The sequence below is a fragment of the Arabidopsis lyrata genome (assembly GCF_000004255.2).
Source record: "Arabidopsis lyrata subsp. lyrata unplaced genomic scaffold ARALYscaffold_5, whole genome shotgun sequence".
NCBI classification, from domain to species: domain Eukaryota; kingdom Viridiplantae; phylum Streptophyta; class Magnoliopsida; order Brassicales; family Brassicaceae; genus Arabidopsis; species Arabidopsis lyrata.
The window spans coordinates 11942623-11964870 of NW_003302551.1; the positions used below are offsets into that span (position 1 = coordinate 11942623).

At 35.0% G+C, this 22248-nt stretch overlaps 5 protein-coding genes and 1 pseudogene across 5 annotated transcripts; 3 read left to right on the forward strand and 3 right to left on the reverse strand.

The window, feature by feature from the left end:
• Positions 1–4760: 4760 nt before the first annotated feature.
• Positions 4761–5412, forward strand: LOC9313469 (annotated as a pseudogene).
• Positions 5413–7607: 2195 nt separating this feature from the next.
• LOC9311797 lies at positions 7608–8314 on the forward strand. Its single transcript, XM_002875683.2, has one exon. The coding sequence runs from the start codon at positions 7724–7726 to the stop codon at positions 8222–8224; it is 501 nt and encodes a 166-aa protein (XP_002875729.1). The 5' UTR covers positions 7608–7723; the 3' UTR covers positions 8225–8314.
• A 44-nt stretch (positions 8315–8358) lies between these two features.
• LOC9311798 (putative L-type lectin-domain containing receptor kinase I.1) lies at positions 8359–10788 on the reverse strand. Its single transcript, XM_002877355.2, has one exon. The coding sequence runs from the start codon at positions 10576–10578 to the stop codon at positions 8536–8538; it is 2043 nt and encodes a 680-aa protein (XP_002877401.1). The 5' UTR covers positions 10579–10788; the 3' UTR covers positions 8359–8535.
• A 1839-nt stretch (positions 10789–12627) lies between these two features.
• On the forward strand, positions 12628–14721 carry LOC9313470 (probable arabinosyltransferase ARAD1). The gene is made up of 2 exons (XM_002875684.2): positions 12628–13879; positions 14060–14721. Exons 1-2 carry the CDS (start codon positions 12998–13000, stop codon positions 14615–14617), a joined length of 1440 nt encoding a protein of 479 aa, XP_002875730.1. The 5' UTR covers positions 12628–12997; the 3' UTR covers positions 14618–14721.
• Positions 14722–14905: 184 nt separating this feature from the next.
• LOC9311799 (L-type lectin-domain containing receptor kinase I.3) lies at positions 14906–18127 on the reverse strand. Its single transcript, XM_002877356.2, has one exon. The coding sequence runs from the start codon at positions 17075–17077 to the stop codon at positions 15083–15085; it is 1995 nt and encodes a 664-aa protein (XP_002877402.1). The 5' UTR covers positions 17078–18127; the 3' UTR covers positions 14906–15082.
• Positions 18128–18216: 89 nt separating this feature from the next.
• Positions 18217–20637, reverse strand: LOC9313471 (putative L-type lectin-domain containing receptor kinase I.4). The gene has a single exon (XM_002877357.2). The coding sequence runs from the start codon at positions 20408–20410 to the stop codon at positions 18371–18373; it is 2040 nt and encodes a 679-aa protein (XP_002877403.2). The 5' UTR covers positions 20411–20637; the 3' UTR covers positions 18217–18370.
• Positions 20638–22248: the final 1611 nt, after the last annotated feature.

A 22248-nucleotide genomic window follows, 5' to 3' on the forward strand; every position in this document is an offset into this window, starting at 1 on the left:
CAAACGGTGATCAAGAACTGATTAACAAAGTTTTGGCGAAAAATAGAAACGAAGGTAGAGGCGGTGGTGGTGTTTGTGATTGACTTTCTCAATTTGTGGGGCGATTGACTCTCTCAATCCCGGGAGAACTAGACTTGAATCACACAAACTATACTAATCTCAAGAATCAAATGAATCTCTTAAATAAAACTTAAAGACAAACTGTTTAAACAAAGATACTCTTTAAATAAAAAGAAAACAACTTTTCATATTTCTTAGATGACTCAAAAGTGAATTGTACAAAGGACGAAATGAGCTTTGTATAGAACTCTTACAAGTGTAGATTAACGTTCTAAAAGGGTAGAAATAAGATAGAAATCATACAATACATGCAAACTAGCCGTTGGGCAATAATGAAAAAATTGATCAAAATATGAGAAGTGGTGTCTCCTTTGAATCTGGTCGGTTTAGGGGGTAGGTGAGCTTCTCTGGAACATTCTGGTCATCATAGAGGTACCCCAAAATACATCAGTCTTGGTGAGAGTAATTGCCCCAAGTGAGAATGCGGCCATATAAGGAAAGTGTGAAGATTGTTGGATAATTCAAGACTTGAAGAAGAAGTTATCTCTTGAAGAAAAAGCTTCTAGAGATAAGAGAGGATATACACAAATAAGTTTTAGATAATGACAAAGTATATAGATAGGTTTTGTGTTTAACCTAATCCTAATAGAATTGGGAGATGCCCAAGTTTTATACAAATACAAGAGTCCATTGAGAGATGTTCTATAAGACTTAGAGAAGAGATTTAGTTTTGTGAGAGTTTCTAAATCTAATAAAGAAGTGGCGTTATTTATAATTATAAGTCTCCACCGGGTTCTTTGGAAGTCTGCTGACTTGTAACTTGAATATCTTTCTCGTGTGGAAAGCTTTTGAACCAATTCCACTTCTCCGTGATTCCTTGATGAGTTATGTTTCTGGAATAAGTTGTTTTGTAGCGTAAATCCTTCTGGTTGGGCTTGGAAGCACATATGTATTTGGTACATTTGGGTTGGTTTTCTCCAATGGTCTTGGTCGTCTGATTGGTGTCTCTTCCATGCTCTTGAGTTGGTACTGCCGTACTGACTTGATGACCTCATCAGTATATGGGTTTTTTTTTTTTTTTTTTTTCTGGTTTAGCATTGGAAAAGTTTCTTCCAATATGAGATTTTGATTTCAAGTACCAAATGGGTTTTCAGTGTATTTATGCATGTTAATTGGGATAAAAGTCTATGGTATGTCCCGTTTTAATATTAAAAAACACAGGATTCAGATTTAAATATATGTGTAAATAAACTCAAGTTTTTGAGGGCAAGCCCGTTAGGATTGAAGAGTTTTAAAAGTTTAGTCCGACTGATCTCGGATCAGGCCGAAATTTTTTATATATAAAATAAATTGTTTCTCTTTTAAACTTGATGCGAGAAATTTTTTAGAATGCATTGTAGGAGAAGAAGATCTATAATTCATTGAAGCGGATACAAATCTTGCCTCTACAACATAATGTAGTTTGAAATCTTTTGTTTTATGTTTTATTTGATATTAGTTAAAACAATTTATTTGGTTTTAAACTTTTGTTTTTAAATTATGTTGTGTTTAATGAATACTAGTGGTTCCATTGGCTTATTTTATATATAGTCATTATTTTCAAGAGTTGTTATAAACTTAAAAGTTTGTTTTTCTTTCTTGAAGAGAAGCCTGAAAAGGCCATATAGATCTGTTAGGGCAAGAGCGGGCTTTCAAATAAAAGACTCGAAATTTTTTCGGACCGGATTCAAATATATACGGGTTTCCGGATTTAAGGTCAGGTGGGGCCGGACTAGCCCAATTGACAAGCTTAGGTGTATTACACTTCCTAGAACCTCCAAATGTTGTGTGTTTTTAATAAATTTAGTTCGAGTCTCATTTAACATAGATTTAAGTTTTAGGATTTCGATATATATAAAGATATATGAAGTTAAGCAAATTTTATTTTATATACACATATAGTGTGAGAGATGTTTTAAAAGATCAAAGAATGTGTCAAGTAAAGTGAAGTGAGTCATAACTCTAATCCACCCCATATTGATCCAAAATATGCATGAGAAGGCGGGTTTGATAAATTACTTTTTCCATTGGATGCGTTATGCTTCGATGTTTATTAGTATAAGCCTTGATAATTTTGTAAGACGGTCCTTAACAAATATATGATTACATAGACAAATAATCATATATATGAAAGTTGACTAACTTTCTCCATATGAGTGTCACATAATCACACAAAAAATGACATGTGTCATTCTACATTATTTTAAAAATAATGAGCAAAACTAAATGAGAAAAAAAAAAAAAGTTCTTTATTGCATCAAATCCTCCATCAATTCTACCCTTAAATGATTTCTTCAAAATAAAATCAAAAATTACGAAATTATGCTAATAAATTAAGCCCTACTTTCATTCTATTTTTCTTATTGTACTAATTTTTTTTTATTAATGGTCAATTATCATTACTCGATAATGACTAAAAATTTATTTGTGTTGTAGTTTAGTTGTTTGCTACTTATCTTCTTATTAGTTTAGTAATTTTATCTTAAATATTTTCTCATTATTATGTTTTGTGGTTCATATACGATTTATCATATGCTTTCTCTCTTTTCATTTTTTTGCCTTATGGTAAGTTGGTAATATTGACATGCAAGTCTTGTCAATAGTGGGCATTTGAAAGTTAGACATATCACAAAATTCAAGACATGACAATTTCTCTTATATAGCTATATGCAATGACAAAAGATCTAAAAGTGTTGACTAAAATGACTCTTTAATTTTTGCTTTCTTTTTCTTCTTTTCCTATAAAAACTCTTGAGGTCTTGTTCAAATTATGTCAATCCAGTGTTTAATCATGAGCCTATAATGAGGTGGTTGGAGTAAGGAGGGTACATAGAGCAAGAGATTTTTAATTTATAATCAAGTTAGGCAAGTTTTAAACCACACAATTAACATAATTACATATCACTGTATCAAAATATTATCTATTGTTGTTGTATGTATTCATGACAGAAAAAATATTAAGATCTTAGATACAAAAATAATCTGATTTATACATGAAAATTTGATATTTCGAGTTAAAAATTAATCTAACTATAAAAATTGTAACTACATAAGATGTGTCTAATTTAATTAACTACACAATAACAAACAAAAAATAAACATAAATTGGGAACAAAAAACATTAACATATTTTTTCTTAAAAATTTACAAAACAAACCCACGTGTAACGTGGATATTCATCTAGTTATTATAAATTTAAATGTATGATTCTTCTTTTTTCTTTCTTCTAAATCGTTCTTAACCAAATTCTCGGTAATATTGGACAATATAACGTGTATTTACTTCTCTTCATGAATATAGAACTTTAAATATTTGAGACGGCGCAATCCAATAATATAATTAATTTTTACAGTAGTAGTTGGAAGCACTTTAGTAAACATATTTGCCAAAATTTTACTTGAACGAATATGTGTAACTACGTACATCGTACACAAGATTTGTTTACACTTTCTTTTTTTTGCTTCAATGATTGTCGTTAAATACAAGACCAATGACTTTTTCCTCCACAATGGTAACTTCTATTTGTCACAATCACATGTGTTGTTTCTCTTATTTGTTATCATCTTACTTTTCCCACCTTGGTGAGAATATGACCTCTAGCTAGAAACAAACACATAGTACATGAATACTCAGTTTTAATAGCATTACAAAATAGCGGTTTATATGTTGTTGCTATTGTCAACTTACCCTTGACATTTTAACAGCATTTCTAAATTGACAAACGCTAATATAAGAATCAATTTCGGATTTTGCCATTTTTTTAGAGTGGCATTTGTTGAGTATGCCATTTTTGAATAGTTTGTAGATTTTGCCATTTTTCAAGCAACAAAAATCTGATTTAACATATGTTTTACCCGTTATGTTTGGATTTAGTCGGTTCCATTTGTTCTTAGGATTTAGTATTTAGTATAGGGTACGTATATTTTGCAAAACAAATTGTAAATATGTACATTCTTAAGTGTTTAAAATGGCATTTTCATAAGAAATTAGTAAAAATGGCATTTTCGAAAAGAATTTTAAAAAATGGTATTTTGAACAAGAATCCCATGATATAATGAATTTCAGTGGAAAAAAAAAAGTCTTTTATTTTTAAAGAGACACCAAGAAGATTGAAAATTTTTAAAGAATTTAAATGGAAACTCTTCTTTTTTCAAAATTTTAAGTAATTTCTTCTTTTTAAAAAACTTTGTTGGAAAAAATCAATAGCTTAACTATAATTGAAAACCGCTAAATCAAATGAACAAAGAAAAAATCCACCAGGTAACTAACAAAATCAAAATCACCCTTGACCTCTCCAACAATATCTCTCTTAACCTTTAACTTTAAATGGTCTCACTCACATCTCTCTCAACGTTAGACAAAAAAAACAACAAAAACAAAAGAAACCAAGAATGGTGATTGAGAGTAGAACCAGATGTCTAAGATTTTGAAAATAAAGTTCACTTTGAGAAATTTTGGTTTGGTTATTTCTGTCCTCTAGCACTAGTGTGCAGCTTATAGACGTAAGGAATAAGCAACTACTTGAAACAGTATCTAGAGCAGAACGTTGGTAGTAATGTGACAGAGATCGTTGAAGAAGTATCATGTAGATTATATTACAGGTTGTAACTCTGAGTGTCTGTACTTAGGATTTGATAGTAAAGTTAAGGTGAAGTGTTTGACTTGAGTGTTGTGTGAATGTTAAATCTCGTTGGCTTTACTGTTGCTTCATAAATCTCTCATAGAAAGTGTGATTTATATGATTTTTATAGACTATGTTGTGTATTGATAATTTTGGCAGGTGCATAATGTCTGAACACAATCTAATGGCTCAGTCTATAATTACATTGCCTCCTACGAAATACGGGGAAGAAGATTGCAAGATATGAGGATCAATCAACAATCATTCAAAATTTAGTTACTTGAAGACTGTTAAAGAAATCCTCTCTGACTCGTTATTCAGTAGGTTGAAAACTATTTTTCTTGGCCCGATCATCAAAGCGGGTTTAAGAAAAGCAGGTGGTAATCAAAATGGTATGGCTTGGGTTTTTCTGGGCAGTTGGTTCACTTTCTGGTAATAAGACAGATTGTGTCGTCAAGGGAAGACGAGATTTGGTTTTGCTTCAACAACAAGCCGATGAGATTCTCATTGACTGAGTTTCATCTTGTCACTGGATTACCATGCTGGATAAAAGAAGATGAAGTCCCGTAGATTTTGAGTGTGATTGGCCTTTATTGTTGCCTGACAAACGCCAAAGAATGGATGATTTGATAGAACAATTGACAGAGAGATCGGAAAAGACGGAGAAATGTTTTTATAACTCAAGCGGTTAGGGTTCCATGATAATGTACAAGACATGAACTTAAAAGATTTAAGAATTTGTTTGTGTATTATTCATGAAACATAACACTATATTCATATATTGAGATACAAAGTTACGATTTAGCTTGTAAACCAAGTAATCTAAATTTCTATTGGACTTATAATAAGAATCCATATAACAAACATAATATTCATAACAAGTAAGAGCAACCTTATTGAGGGTATGCTAATTTTGGCTCTTAGCATTAGTTTATTATTAATTTTGAAAAGTTTAGAGTTAAGAGATTGTATTTTGGTTTTAAATTTTATGTGTCTCCAATGATAGTAGGTTCTTAGAGAAAAAAAATTAAAAAAGAAATAAAATAAACAATTTTAATTTTAGAAAACTTACTAATTGTTGCAAATGAACAAATTTGAAATATACATGACATACAATTTATAACATACATGACATAAAACTTAATAGAATAGTTAAACATGAACATGAACTTCGTATGAGGCCATTTTAATCATCAACTAAACGTTGATCCGGCCAAAAAACACATAGCGTTAAAAATTGCTAACATAACTACTAACAACTGTTATCTATCGTTAACAAATAACAAAACTAAGACAAATAAAGATATAATACAAAGAACCAAGGTACAAACCAAACACCAAAGACATACTAGTAACCAAAAATGAGAAATTTGTTCTTGGATATTAGTGTGTAGACGAATGGTGAGATCAAGAGAGGTAAACGAAAGACATTAGACAATGATAAGAAAATTGAGAGAAAAGAACAGATGAATACTTAATTTGAAGAGAAGCATGATGAAAGTACATATTAGAAATATGGAACAAAATGGGGATATTAACCTCATTGTCTAATGTCTTACGTTCCTCTCTCTTGATCTAATTTTCTTATCATTGTGTAATGTCTTACATTCACCTCTCTTGATCTCACCATTCGTCTGCACACTAGTAACAAAGAACAAATTTCTCATTTTTGGTTATTAGTGTCTTTGGTGTTTGGTTTGTGTTTTTGTTCTTTGTATTATGTTTTTTTGTCTTAATTTTGTTGTTCGTTAACGATTGATAACAGTTGTTAGTAGTTATGTTAGCAGATTTTAACGTCATGTATTTTTTGGCCGGGTCAACGTTTAGTTGATGATTAAAATGGCCTAAATTTGAAAGTTGACGATTTGACTAACAGAATAGTTAACGGCTGATAACGGCTGTTAGTGGTTCCGTTAACGAATTTTAACGTCATGTCTATATTGGCCAGGTCAACGCAGTCTCATGTTTAATATGACAGTCAACGTTTAGTTGATGTTTAAAATGGCCAACTATGAAGTTCATGTATAAAATGGCCATTTTTTTAAAGTTGGACGATTAAATGACATTTTTCCGTTTTAAACTTGATTCCCGTCAAATTTTGTCCATATATGCTTGCCGATTTGGTGAACCGAACCGTATCTGAACCGAAGTTTTTAAAATAACCGAATGGTTAGTAAATTCCTCTATCCAAACTAACTGAAACCGAACCGAACTGAACCGATAATCAAACAGTTAACCGAAATATCCAAAAACCTAGAAAATACCCAAAAATAATACTCAAAACTATAATTATAAATTCAAAATATTAATTATTTTTAGAATCAAAACAATTAAATACTTTAAATAATCAAAATATCCAAACTAACCGAAACCGAACGCAACCGAACCGAAACCAAACAGTTAACCGAATACCCAGACCTACGAGCAAACTGCCACGTGGACGCCTCTTAACATCAGTTTTGTCTCTTAACTAAGAGACTACTCTTAACATTATTCACCATTTTCCTTTTAATCTAAATCAAATTAAAACCTAAGAACAAGCTAAGAGTCTTGCATTGAGGATGGTCTAACAATCTTCTAATTTCAAAATTATTTACGGCCTTGACAAATGCCATTCCCACAAAACCATTAATTATCTGTCTATCATGTCTCTAATACAAAAGTCCTTTATTTTTAAAGAGACACCGAGAAGATTAAAATAAATTTTAAAAATTTCCAAAAACATTTAAATGGAAATCTTCTTTTTTTTTTTAACATTAAATGGAAGCTCTTCTAATTTCAAAATTTTAAGTAAAATTTGTTTTTAAGAAAACAACTTTGTTGGAAAAAAAAATAGTTTAATTACTACTACAATAAAATCGCTAAGTCAAATGAACAAAGAAAAACAAAATCCACTAAATTACTAACTAACAAAATCAAAATGACCATTGATCTCTCCAACAATACCTCTACCTTTCACTTCAAATGATCTCACATCTCTAAAAAAACTAAAAGAAACCAAAAATGGAGATGGAGAGTAGAACCTCTGGTTCTGGAGGCATCTCTTTCTGGTCAATCCTACTCCACTCTCTTTGGACAACTATTACCGGAATCCTCTTCTTCCGTCTCGCCACCACAAATGGCCACAAGTCCGGTTTCATCCACTTCTTCGCCATATCCGGAACAATTCTCATTACCTTACCTTGGATCATCCAACTCCTCATCTCCACGACCGTAATACGTCTCCATAAGACCAAAGGTTACAACCTCATGTGGATAGTTCAGTCACCAACAATATCCAAAAAAGTTGTTGATCACACAAAATCTGGTACTTGTTCTGTTTCATCCTCTCCTTCCTCAAATCGCCAAGTTTTGAAGGAAAGTGATGCAGAAGAGATTGCGATTAGGATCGTGATTGGCACTGCTGACGGTAAAAGAGATGGTTGCTCTGCAGCTCCTTTAGGCATGCTCATGGAAATTGAAGGAAGAAATAAGACTAAACTGCTCACAAATGGATCCGCTTGATCCTTTAAAAACATAGTCTTTGCTTTTTGTTTGTCTCCTTTTCATTTATGCACTACGTACTCTAAAGACCAGAACCTTGATTTTTTGTTACAACATGATCCTTATGCTCTGTCAATAAAAGACAACAACCACACTCACAAAAACCATGTATAGAAACAATTAATATAGACAATTTTGCCACATCTTGAGTGTTACAGAAATAAAAACTTCTCTACAACATAACTAATACAAAGTTTAAACATTAGGGACAATGAGACAGACGTGGTCTTTATGATGTACAATCAAAGAAATGTGAATAAAGTGGTTAAATTTCATCTTCCATCACCATATATGATTGTGTGAGAAATGAACATTGAGTTATTGGCAGAGGAAGGAGAGACTGATGGTCCTGATACTGATGAGGACACTGAACTGGAAGTGAATGCCAACGAAGGTACTCCCATTAACACCGGAGTTGAAACTCCGATCCCGGGAGTATCTGGAGAGAACTCAGGAAATCTTTGGTGTCTGTTTATGTATTGCACCACTTGTTCCATGTTAGGTCTTGCTTCTGGTATAATGCTTGTACAGAGTAACCCGAGTTTCAGAACCATTTCGACTTCCTCGGGTACGAATTTACCTCTCAATCTTGTATCTATAGCATTGACTAGAGAACCTTTTCTCCAACATTCACAAACCCACTTGACTAAATGTCGTTTCTCGACCGGCATTTCGGGATCAAATGGTCTCCTCCCACATGTTACTTCAAGCATAAATGCACCAAATGCATACACATCGGTTCTTGTTGAAGTTCCTGTTGTTGTTAGCTCGAGCGCCATGTAGCCTATGGTTCCTACAGCTGCTGTGGCAGAGAGGTTAGCTCCATGATCATCAAACTTAGCCATCCCAAAATCTCCTAAGAAGCCTTGTAAAGTTTCATTTAACATGATATTAGAAGCTTTGATATCTCGGTGTAGAACAACTTGACTGGCTCCTGTATGCAAGTAACATAGCGCAGATGCGATATCTCTCAATATCGCGAGTCTTTGAGACCAAGAAAGAGGCGGTTGATCGCTGTGAAACAAGTATTGATCAACGCTACCTCCTTCCATGTACTTAGAAACCAGCAATAACTCCCCTTTTCGCCTACAATACCCGAGAAGAGGAACCAGATTCTTGTGCTGTAAACTTCCCATTGTCACAACTTCAGCCACAAACTGTTTCATCCCTTGCTCTGCATCATGTGATAATCTCTTCACCGCTATATCTCCTACAAGAGGCAGACTTCCTTTATATACTTCTCCAAAACCGCCTTTTCCAAGACGACCTTCTTTGTTAAACCCTCTTGTTGCTTTGTATAAAGATTCATAGGAATAACGAAGTGGACCATATTCTTTTTCCCATGGCTCTTTAACTTCTGCATACTTCTTTCTTCTGTAGAAATAAAATCCTCCTAGAACCGCGATTACTATGAGTGCGAGTATAACCAGTAGAACAATAAGCAGAGGAGATGTTTTCTCAGGTTTCTTGGGACGAGGAACCTTGGGAAGTTTAGAGATGTCAAGACTCTGTAACAACACTCTGCTTCTGCTGAAACTCCATCCTAAGATGTATTGATAACTAATCAATGAACCAGTCGCAGCCGAAAACCCGACAAAAGCTTTTCGATCCGGGAAGATTGCGGTGAGATTGATGGTTCTTGACAAAAGAGGCTTACTTGGCTTCTGATTTTTTAGAGGTGCTAAAGTAACATTGAGTAGAGTATTTTCATAATCAATCCATACCTGAATAGGATTTCCACTCAAGAGTTTCAAGCTTTTTCTCTTCCCTTCTCTGTCTGAATAATAAGAAGCTGGAGCAGATTCAACGGACTGGAGGCTGTTTATGTCTATCCCGACATGGTTTTTGTCGATATCATCAAACTCTGCGCTTTGGACCGTATCAAGCTCAATAGCTAAAACATGAGAAGAAGGAGATCCATTAGTTGAGATGTTGAAGAGTCCTAAATATTGAGTTGGATCTGCTTGTGTAAAATCCATTGAAGATGATAGAACAAAAGCAATCCCATGACCACCAACAACTCCCGGCTTAGGGACAAGAGCGCAAACGAAATGAGTTGAGAAAGAAAGAGATTGAGATGACGCTGAACCGAATTCGAATGGTCTGTTGAAGAAAGCATGACCCTGTTGCTGAGTTGTGGCGTTGGTTAGCTGCAAAAGTCCATCTTGGACTTTTGCAGAGCCGTCAAGGTTAAGATCAGTTTGGTCTTGGTTAAAGCCATTGTAGATGAAACTTAAGTCTTGTTGACTTGAAAAACGAATAAGATTAACAAAGAAAATCAAGAAGAGAAGAAGAAAAAGCAATCTTTGAGCCATTGGTAATGGACTAATGGTAAAAAACACAGACAAGTTTGGTTTATGTTCTGAGTTTCGAAAATCAACAAGTTCTGGTTATAAGGGAACGGCTTCAAACCCAATTTTCTACGTTCTAAGTCCACGAAATATATTCCCTCTATGCAACAAAAGAGTTGACATTAGACTTTTTGATTATATATAACCGTAATAATTACTCTAAAATAATAGTTTTCTTCGTTTAAAAATCTGCTAATATTAAAATTCTTTGAGAAAAGTATATGGTCTACTCTTTTTTTAAGTTTTAACCACTGTTCAAGAAAGCGCTAGGCGCTAAGCGGGCGGTGACCCAGTGCCTAGCGCCTAGAACGCCTAATCGGGGCCTAGACGATTTTTTAGGCGGTTTAGACGTTTATAACATAAAACATTATAAATATGATATTATATATAAAAGTTATATAAAATATCTATATAAAACCAAAAATTATGAAATTATAAACAAAAACTAGATAAAACATTTATTTATATTTATATTAAACAATATAAGAATATTTATAACTATATATATAAATAAAACTCTAATTGAAATTAAAAAAAATATTAAACAAAATGTATGTAGTTTTAGGTGGTCAAGGCGGTTATCTAGGCGTCGCATGAGAGCCTAGCGCCTAGTCGGGGCCTAGGCGACCGCCTAGACCGCTTTTTAGAACACTGGTTTTAACAATGACAAGTCGGAATTAAATTAAAGCGAAATAACCTCAAAGCAAACCATTATTGGTTTTAAGGCAAGAAGACAAAGATTATGAAGACGAAGGTGTGGTGACTGGCGAGTGAGTCAATTGGAAGAGAAGAGTGGGGTAACGTGCTTAACAAGCATCTGATTAGTAAAAGCCCTACTTTGTCAAACCCATTTCTTGCTTTATACGAATGATGAACTGGTCCACTCTAAAGATCCAAATGATTTCTATTTTTTTTATATAGAAATAGATGGATGATTGTTACAATTATAAAAATGCAGCCGAAAACAAAAGCAAATATGTGAAAATTAAGATCATACAATTCCCAAAAAAAAATTGCCTTCTAAGAAAGGGATTTGGCCTAAGCATTCAAATTTCGATTTGGTTCGGTTCTAGTTTCAAAATTTTGAAAAGTACATGATTCAAATTTCGATTTTGGGTTGGGTTGAAAATTTTGGATGTTTATTCGGTTTTGGTTTGGTTTACTAAAGTTTATGATAAAATATTGATTGCAATTTATTTTTAAATTTTAATTAATATAGTATATTTTTAGTAAATGTATTTTGCTACATATTTAATAAAAAAATAGGTTTTACTTAATTTCAGTTAACTTTGGTTACCCAAAATTTGGATTCTATTTGTATATTTATACCAAAAAACATTTGATAGTTAACTGATAAAATTCAGACAATTGAATTTTGAATTGGTTTGGTTTTTGTGTCCATATATTCCTTAAAATGAATATCTACAACTAATTCTTTTTTTTTTTATGGTTATTTTGATTTTGTTTGGGTTTGATAATGTTTATGATAAAATATTAATTGTAACTTATTATAAGATTTTAATTAATATTATAAATTTTTACTAATTTGCTACATATTTAATATAAAATATATTTTTATTTAATTTCAGTTAACTTCGGTTACCCAAAATTTGGATTCTATTCGTATATTTATACCAAAAAACATTTTATAATTAACTTTGATAAAATTCAGATTATTGAATTTTGAATTGGTTTGGTTTAATGGTTTTTGTGTCCATTCCTTAAACTTAATATCTACAATTTTTTTTTTTTGGGGGCAAATCAACAATTAATCCTTATGGGCTCTTGATCCTAATTTGGTCTTATATTCCAATATCCAAAACTATACTTATATTACTATAATTGTTTAGCCTAAATTTGGTCCGACCTTTGTTAACCAGTCTAATTTAATAAATTTGTTTCTTACATAACTACTTCATTACAAACAAAAAAGTACAACAAAACATATAAAAAGAGAAAAAAAAAATTGATTACAAAAAGCTGTATACATTAAAAAACAAGCATAACAAACAAATCCATAAACACGAATTAAAAGAGTTAATTATAGTAAACTTTTTCTATCTCTAAAGCTTTAAGCTTCTTCAACACCGTTTGTTCTTCCTCGTTCTCCGCCGCATTGTCTCTCTCCATGAGCGATCAAATTCTTCACAGAGAAGCTTCTTCTTCTACATTCCTCTTAGCACCAACCTCGCTTTCGCATCTCAATTCAAAACGTGAGTTTTCATTTTCTCCATTCTCGAATCGAGCAAAACTCTCGCAACAACACTTAACCTAGAATTGATGATTCGGTTTATAATCGTACAATTTTCGAGCTGATTCTGTGATGTAGAAGCCCTAATTTCTGGGTATGTATGTTGATTGATTCTCTTTTGTGTGATTGATTATGGCAATGGTGGAGAAGAATGGTTCTGCAGTTGGTTATGTAGCTAGAAATCTATTACTATGCTTATTCGTCGTCACGACGATACTCTTTGCTCTTTCGTGTTACTTTGTGTTACGTTCCACTGCTCATAATCGATTCCTTAGCTCTACATTTCCATCTAAATCATTCGTGGATGTGAAAGGCGTAAAACCGGAGAAAGAGAATTGTAGATGTGTTAAAGACGAGAAGTCGGTAACCGCGGGTCCTTTGAAGGTTTATATGTATAATATGGATCCCGAGTTTCATTTCGGATTGTTAGATTGGAAACCTGATGGGAACAAGAAAGGTAGTGATAGTGTATGGCCTGATATTCAGAAGTATATACCGCCTTATCCTGGAGGATTGAATTTACAGCATAGTATCGAGTATTGGTTGACGTTGGATTTACTTGCATCGGAGTATGAGAATGCGCCGAGAGCTGTTGCTGCGAAGCGTGTTTATAATTCTAGTGAAGCTGATGTTATCTTTGTGCCGTTTTTTTCTTCGTTGAGTTATAATCGGTTTTCGAAAGTGAATCCTCATCAGAAAACTAGTAGGAATAAGGATTTGCAAGGGAAGTTGGTTACGTTTTTGACTGGTCAAGAGGAGTGGAAGAGATCGGGTGGTAGAGATCATGTTGTTCTTGCTCATCATCCGAATAGTATGTTGGATGCTAGAAATAAGCTGTTTCCTGCAATGTTTATACTCTCAGACTTTGGAAGGTACCCTCCTACTGTGGCAAACGTTGAGAAAGATATTATCGCGCCTTATAAGCATGTCATCAAAGCATATGAAAACGATACATCTGGTTTCGATAGTAGACCAATTCTGCTTTACTTTCAGGGTGCCATCTACAGGAAAGATGTGAGTTCTTCTGCTACCTTGTTTTAGTGCTTTTGTTTCGTTTTTTGTTCTTCAACAATTCAGATTCAGACATTTGAATTTTGAGATATTGTTTCTGCTCTACTTATATTACCATCACAAGTTAGCGTCCTCTTGATGAAACACTAAATATGGTTTGCTCCAATGTGTCACATATCTCAGGGCGGGTTTGTGCGTCAGGAGTTATTCTACCTGTTGCAAGATGAGAAAGACGTGCATTTCTCGTTTGGGAGTGTGAGAAACGGAGGCATAAACAAAGCAAGCCAAGGAATGCACAACTCCAAGTTCTGCCTCAACATTGCTGGAGACACTCCTTCATCAAACCGTCTCTTTGACGCCATTGCCAGTCACTGCGTTCCTGTCATTATCAGTGACGACATTGAGCTTCCTTTTGAGGACGTTATTGATTACTCTGAGTTCGCTGTGTTTGTTCGCACTTCTGATGCCTTGAAAGAGAACTTCTTGGTTAACTTAATAAGAGGAATAAGCAAAGAGGAATGGACACGAATGTGGAATCGATTAAAGGAAGTGGAGAAATATTATGAGTTCCATTTCCCGTCAAAGGTAGATGATGCAGTCCAAATGATATGGCAAGCGATCGCACGCAAAGTTCCGGGTGTTAAAATGAGGATTCATAAGTCTCGAAGGTATTCTGGATCTGTTTCTGACACTGGGAAAGAATCAAGCTGGTCGTCTTTGATACCTCGGAGTTTCTGGTGAATAAAGATGAGATTTTTTCTGTCTTCTTTTTTCTCAGAGGACATCAAATTGTTCTTTTTTTTTAAAAAAATTTTTTTTGTAGAAAGAAGTTTATGTTTGGATCAGATGATTTGTCAATCACCCCAAATCTTAGGTTATAGACAGAGAGACAAGTCTTCACTCTAATTTGATTTCTGCTTTTCACCATAGAAAAATTAATAATTTTGTAAGTTGATTTGTTAAAATTGTTCATTTTTATCTTGTTTTTATAAAGTTAATTAGTTGAATTTTGTATAGAGAATTGTGTTCTTCAGGTGTTGCCAAAAAACTAGTAAAAACTTGTCAGTTTACAAACACTAGAAGAACTGTTTTATTTGTCAATTGATACCTAAACAACATCAACCAACAACATAGTCAATACATTAAGTTAAAACATTTACGTAGCCAAACAGATTTAGATGCAGAGAGTACACAGTTTCTTAGATCTTATCTTCCATGCCCGTCCAAGATCGTGTGAGTAACAAACATAGAGACTGATGAATTCCTTACACTGGAGACCCCAATGGCAGATAATGCATCCATTGAAACTGGCATAAAAGCCCCGATACCTGGAGTAGACGGCGAGAAATCTGGTAAGGCTAAGTCCCGGTTAAGGTATTGCACCACTTGTTCCATTGCAGGCCTTGATTCTGGCATAGCATTTGTGCAGAGTAACCCAAGTTTCAGAACCATCTCGACTTCCATGGGTAAGAGTTCTCCTCCCAATCTTGGATCTCTGGTCTCGAGTAAACAAGCCTGTTTCCAGCATTCGGAGACCCACTTGACCAAATATTGCTTTCCAACTGGCAGCTCAGGTTCCACAGGTCGTCTTCCACAAGTTACTTCAAGAAGGAAAGCACCAAAGGCATACACATCGGTTTTCATAGATGTTCCCATTGTTATTAGCTCAGGTGCCATGTAACCTATGGTTCCCACAGCGGCAGTTGCAGATAAGTTGGCTCCACGGTCGTGAAACTTGGCCATGCCAAAATCACCTAACCTCCCGTTGAACTCGGAATCTAACATGACGTTCGAAGCTTTTATATCCCGATGCAAAACAACTTGCTTGGTTCCTGTATGCAGGTAACTAAGAGCCGATGCAATGTCCTTAAGAATAGAAATCCTTTGAAACCATGAAGGAGATGGGTTTTCGTCATGAAACAAGTACTGGTCAAGACTACCGTTGGGCATGTACTCAGAGACCAGAAGCAACTCACATTTTCTCCTGCAATACCCGAGAAGAGGAACCAAGTTCCGATGTTGTAAATTTCCCATGGTTACAACTTCTGCCACAAACTGTTTCATCCCTTGCTCTGCATCATGGGATAGTCTTTTCACAGCTATATGCCTGCCTCCGGGCAGAGTTCCTTTGTAGACTTCTCCAAACCCACCTTTCCCAACACGACAATCTTTACGAAACCCATTTGTTGCTTTGTACAGAGACTTATAGGAGAATCGGTGTGGGCCGTATTCCTTCTCCCACCATTCTTTTACTTCCGCATATTTCTTTCTTCTGTACCAATACATTCCTCCAAGAACCATCAGCACAGGAATCACTAATAAGATGACCAAACCAATAAGTAGTGGAGATAATTTCTTTTTTTCCTCTCTAGGAAGAGGAATCTGAGGGAGTTTAGAGAGGTCCAGGTTCTGTAATTGTTCTTTGCTTCTACTAAAACTCCACCCAAGTATATAATGGTTACTAAGAAGATTCCCTGTTGATGAAGAGAACCCAACATATATCTTCTCTTGAAAAATCTCTGAAAGATTGATGGCTCTTGATATAAGAGGCTGATTTGGCTTCTGGATTTCTATAGGGGCCAGTGTAACATTTAGCAACGAGCCATCGTAATCCACCCAAACCTGGATAGCCTCCCCACTCAGAAGATCTATGCTTATATTCTTCCCTGAGGCGCCAGAAAAGTAAGATGGCAGAGCAGATTCAACAGATATTGGGCTGTTCAAATCAATACCAACATGAGGCTTTTCCAACTCATTAAACTCTACTGTCTTAACGGTATCGAGCTCAATAGCTAGTAGATGTGAAGAGGAAGTCCCATTTGTTAGGTTGCTGAAGACCCCCAAGTACTGAGTTGCGTATGCATGAGAGAGATCCATGGAAGGAGATACAACAAAAACGATACCATGGCCACCATCAGCTCCCAACTTAGGAGGCACCAGCGCGCACACAAAATGTGTATAGAACGAAAATGATGAAGATGGATCAAAATCAAATGGCTTCTTGAAGAAAGCATGACCCATTTGCAACTCTGTAGTATTTGTCAACTGCAAAAGTCCATCAGGTAGGATCTTGGCGATCCCATCGATAAAAAGATCTGCCTGATCAAAGCCATTGTAGACAAACCCGGTTTCTTGTTGACTTGACAGGAAAATCAGATAAACGCAAGAGAAGATCAAAGCCAGATATAGTCTGCAAGCCATTGCTACGGAAGAAGAGAGACTGAATTCTAAGCAAATAAGTTTTCTTTCTGGTAACAAGCAATCTCTCAAGCTAAAAAACAAAGTCTAGCAATAACTTAGAGGCCAAGAAGTCAAACTCAATTTTCAACGTTCCATATCCTCCACTTTTCCTAGCAATTTGCTAAAGAATGTTGTCAGCCAATGCAATAATATATACCCAAATAGGCATCACCAAGTTGACTTCATGGTTATATAAGAAAATATGACCATGTCATACCATACTTTTTATATAATCTTATCCGTCATAATTCATGCTACTCCCAAAGTAATCTCAAATTCCTTGGAAATAGTTTAGGATTTCCAATATCTTATTTACTTTTCCTAGAGTCTTTTACTTTACGTTCTATTATAAATAAGACCTATCCAAGCTATTGAGAGCTTTGGAGGATTCTATCGGGTTAGGCCGAGGGAAGAGAACCTAGTTCTCTTTGGGGAGTTTATACTCTTGTTACTTTATTGTTCTATCTTTCTATTATCATAATAAAGGTTTTGGTTTTGAATTGGATTCTATCTTCTAGCAGTACAAGATGGTTATAGCATTCAGAAAGTCAAGAGTTAGATAACACATATATTCAACAGAGACAATCCTAAGCAAACGCACTTTTCTTGGTCAAACTTTGATGAATTCCAACTAAGTTAATGTAACGTTCCAAAGCAAAGTGAAATGTAAACTAAGTTTGAAACCAGAGTAAAAATCCCTATAATTAAGATACTACCTAGAATATGATTACAAAGTCACAATGTTTAACGAAGTCACCTCTAAAGATTTCCAATTTAACTTAAAACATGAAAGGGCAGATACAAGTCTCACATAGAACAAACCAGTCATACCCTAAACTTTCTAATCAAATAAACAAACATCTCTTAAAACTCGATCATCATCCATTTAGCTTAAAAACTGTAGCTTATTAGATCTTGAAACTGATTTCAACATTTCTGGTTTTGTTTCCTACGTCGCTCGAAGCTACAAAATCAACCTAGATAAATCTTCGAGATCCCAATACAAGAACAAGACTACTTAAATGTTGTTTATTAGGGTTTAAGGAAGAGAGATGGTAACAAATCAACTCATTACATGCATGTGAACTGGTGATGGTCACAACATCAAGGAATTTATACCTTTCTCACTTAAAAACTATACAGAAGACAAGATCACTTAAAAAACCCAACCAGCAACATAGTTAATTCTTTAAAAATAAAATATTTGGGTAGCTATAGAGATTTAGGTGCAGAGAATACCCAGTTTCTTAAATCTCATCTTCCATACCCTTCCAAGATTGAGTGACTAACATGCATTGATGAATCTGGGATACCAATGGTAGATGATGCTTCCACTGAAACCGGCATAAAACCCCCAATACCTGGAGAATCTGGTGAGAAATCCGGTAAGGGTTGTTTCCGGCTTAGGTATTGCATCACTTGTCCCATGTCAGGCCTTGATTCTGGAACATCATTTGTGCAGAGCAACCCAAGTTTCAAAACCATTTCGACTTCTTCGGATACGAATTCTCTTCCCAATTTTGGATCTCTGGTCTTGAGTAAAGAAGCATGTTTCCAGCATTCGCAAACCCACTTGACCAGATATTTCTTTTGCACTGGCAACTCTGGTTCAAAAGGTCGCCTTCCACAAGTTACTTCAAGAAGGAAAACACCAAAGGCATACACATCAGTTTCTTTAGAAGTTCCAGTTCTTATTAGCTCAGGTGCCATGTAACCTATGGTTCCCACAGCAGCTGTTGCAGATAGGTTGGCTTGGGGGTCCTGAAACTTGGCCATACCAAAATCTCCTAATCTTCCATTATACTCAGAATCTAACATGACATTAGAAGCTTTTATATCCCGGTGCAAAACAGCTGGATTGGCTCCTGTATGCAGGTAATTGAGAGCCGAGGCGATGTCCTTAAGAATAGAAATTCTTTGCAACCATGAAAGAGATGGGTTTTGGTTACAAAACAAGTACTGGTCAAGACTACCGTTGGGCATGTACTCAGAGACCAGTAGCAACTCACCTTTTCTTCTACAATACCCAAGAAGAGGAACCAAGTTGCGATGTTGTAAATTTCCCATCATTACGACTTCTGCCACAAACTGTTTCATCCCTTGCTCTGCATCATGGGATAGTCTTTTCACAGCTATATGCTTGCCTGAAGGCAGAGTTCCTTTGTAAACTTTTCCAAACCCACCTTTCCCAACAAGAGCATCTTTGACAAACCCATTTGTTGCTTTGTACAGAGACTTGTAGGAATATCGGTGTGGACCGTATTCCTTTTCCCACGATTCTCTTACTTCTGCATACTTCTTTCTTCTGTACCAGTAAACTCCTCCGAGAACCATCAGCACAAGGATCAGCAATAAGATGACCAAACCAATAAGAAGTGGAAGTAATTTATTTTTTTCCTCTCTAGGAACGGGGGCCTGTTCATTTCTAGGAATAGGAGCCTTGGGGAGTTTAGAGAGGTCCAGAGACTGCATAAATTCTTTGCTTTTACTAAAACTCCACCCAAGTATAAACTGGTTACTGGTCAATCTCCCATTCGATCCAGAGAACCCAACATACATCTTATCTTGAAAAATTTCTGACAGATTGATGGCTCTTGATATAAGAGGCCGGTTTGGTTTCTGGATTTCTATAGGGGCTAGTGTAACATTTAGCAACGATCCATCATAATCCACCCACACCTGAACAGGCTCTCCAGTCAGAAGATCTATGCTTATATTCTTCCCCAAGGCGTCAGAAAAGTAAGACGGGAGAGCAGACTCAACAGATATCGGGTTGTTCACATCAATCCCAACATGAGCCTTTTCTGGATCATGAAACTCTACTGTCTGAACAGTATCAAGCTCAATAGCTAGCAGATGAGAAGGGGAAGTCACATTTGTTGAGCTGTTGAAGACGCCCAAGTACTGAGTTGGTAACGCATAAGAGAAATTCATGGAAGGAGATACAACAAAGGCCATACCGTGGCCTAGCTCAGCTCCGAACTTAGGAGGCACCAGCGCGCACACAAAATGTGTATAGAATGAGAGTGATGAAGATGGATCAAAACCAAATGGCTGCTTGAAAAAAGCATGACCCATTTTCAACTCCGTAGCATTTGTCAACTGCAAAAGTCCACCAGGAAGGATCTTGGCGAGCCCATCAATAAAAAGATCAGCTTGATCGAAGCCATTGTATACAAACCCGTTTTCTTGTTGACCTGACAAGCAAATCAGATAAACACAGGAGAAGATCAAAACCAGATGCAGTCTACAATCCATATCTACTAAAAGAGAGAGTCTGAAATTTATGTGCATAAATGTTTTCTCCGGTAACAAGCAATCTATGAAGTTGCAACTGCAAAACAAGGTCAATTCACAACTTCAGGAGAGGACGTCAAACTCAATTTTCAACATTCCATGTCCTCCACTCAACATTTTCCGACATGTTCTCCTTTGGAATTGTAGACATATAACGGTAAAATATATTCCCAATAGGCATAAAAAAATTCGACTCTATGAAAAAAAAATCAAAGAAAATCATGCAAAGACCATTAGTTTTTGCATAATCTAATCCATCATGTAAATTAAATACTACCGGAAAAAGACACTTAATAATCTCTATGGCTATTCCAAGGTCAACTGAAGCAGAAATTAATCGCGAAAGAATCTTGAATACCTTGGAGTACAGGTTGGTTCTAGCATTCAGACTTACTTAGATAATACATATTCAAAAGGTTAACGAGTTACTTAAGTAGTCCCCTTAACTTTTCAACAGAGCCAATGTGTAGAAAAACAGTAAACCAACTTTGCTTGGTCAAATTCATGCAATCCTTGAGAAGTAACAAAGTTATTAAATTAATCATTACATGTGTCTTGGATTCAGTATCCACAATCTTTCACCGGATTTTCCTCATACTACAGCAACTAGTTTAATTTCTTATGATGCTTAAGTAAGAAAACAAATACTTATAAAATATACCAGATCAGAAGCAATTCACGAGCTAATGCTGCTAACGAATAAGATAGCTTATTGTTCTCTGTGCAAGATCTTTTCCTCACTGATCAAACTTTGGTGCCTGCAGAAAACAGGATATGAACTTATGATAATGGATATGGTAATCACAGCCTACCAGCATCATAATCATTTACTTTTTATTAGCTTTACAAGGTGGACTATCACAGCTTTGTATTATTATATAAATCAAGAGCCACTTACAGATTTCCAGATATTCTAATTCAGACATTACTTTAACATAAATTATCCCAGCATCAGTTAATAACAAAGGCAACTGCTAAACAAAGTGAAAAAATTCATTTAAATGATCATCTTTAAATGTTATGATCCCTAGCCAGGAAAAAAAAAAAAAAAAAAAAACTCAAAAGTAAAAGGAATCTAAGCCTAGAGTAGGTAGATAGAATCAAGCTTAGGCAATTCAAACAGAGAAATTGCAGTCTTAACCTTCTCAAGGGATATTTTAATTCTGTAGAACTCCCATATTGTTCCCTTTTCGGGTCTTGACGCGGCTTAGTTCTCTTCGACAACCAAACATTCTAATTCTTAATATGATTGCTACCTATTAACACCTTTCTTGGTGTATATAGAAGAAAAATCATCAATGCAAAATGGACTCCATAATGTGATAAATATACTAAAATGCAGACCATATTTCTGACACTAATATATTTAAGTCTATATATCGTCCTATTTATTTTTTCATCAATGCAAAATGGACTCCATAATGTGTGATAAGAATACCACTAATAAAATACAGAGCACATTTCTCACACTAGTATATTTAAGTCCATATCGTCCTATTTATTTTATGTTCACACAGAACCGCGTCTGAAACATCGATAAAATTGACCTAAAGAAGCAATAGCAAGTTCTTCCATAATTCCCAAGTAAACGGTACCCCCAAACAATAAAGGAACATAAAAGACACAAAACTTGATGATCAAATGTCTCAGACTAGCTACATATATTTTAGATCCTTTAGAAATCGGAGAGTTATGATAAATATGAGGAAATCACCTCTGTTATCATAGACCAGAATATGTCACAGATATAAGAACATAAATATATCTTTAACAGTTTCAAGAATAAACCTCTAAACTTTACCTGTCATGGGAACAAACAACCAACCATCTCTAAT

What these genes read in the sequence shown, in the direction of transcription:
- LOC9311797 (XM_002875683.2), top strand. Translation starts at nt 7,724, where the DNA reads ATGGAGATGGAGAGTAGAACCTCTGGTTCTGGAGGCATCTCTTTCTGG.
- LOC9311798 (XM_002877355.2), bottom strand. Translation starts at nt 10,578, where the DNA reads ATGGCTCAAAGATTGCTTTTTCTTCTTCTCTTCTTGATTTTCTTTGTT.
- LOC9313470 (XM_002875684.2), top strand. Translation starts at nt 12,998, where the DNA reads ATGGCAATGGTGGAGAAGAATGGTTCTGCAGTTGGTTATGTAGCTAGA. An exon ending in GTGCCATCTACAGGAAAGAT is followed by an intron (nt 13,880 to 14,059) that starts GTGAGTTCTTCT and finishes CACATATCTCAG; the next exon opens with GGCGGGTTTGTGCGTCAGGA.
- LOC9311799 (XM_002877356.2), bottom strand. Translation starts at nt 17,077, where the DNA reads ATGGCTTGCAGACTATATCTGGCTTTGATCTTCTCTTGCGTTTATCTG.
- LOC9313471 (XM_002877357.2), bottom strand. Translation starts at nt 20,410, where the DNA reads ATGCACATAAATTTCAGACTCTCTCTTTTAGTAGATATGGATTGTAGA.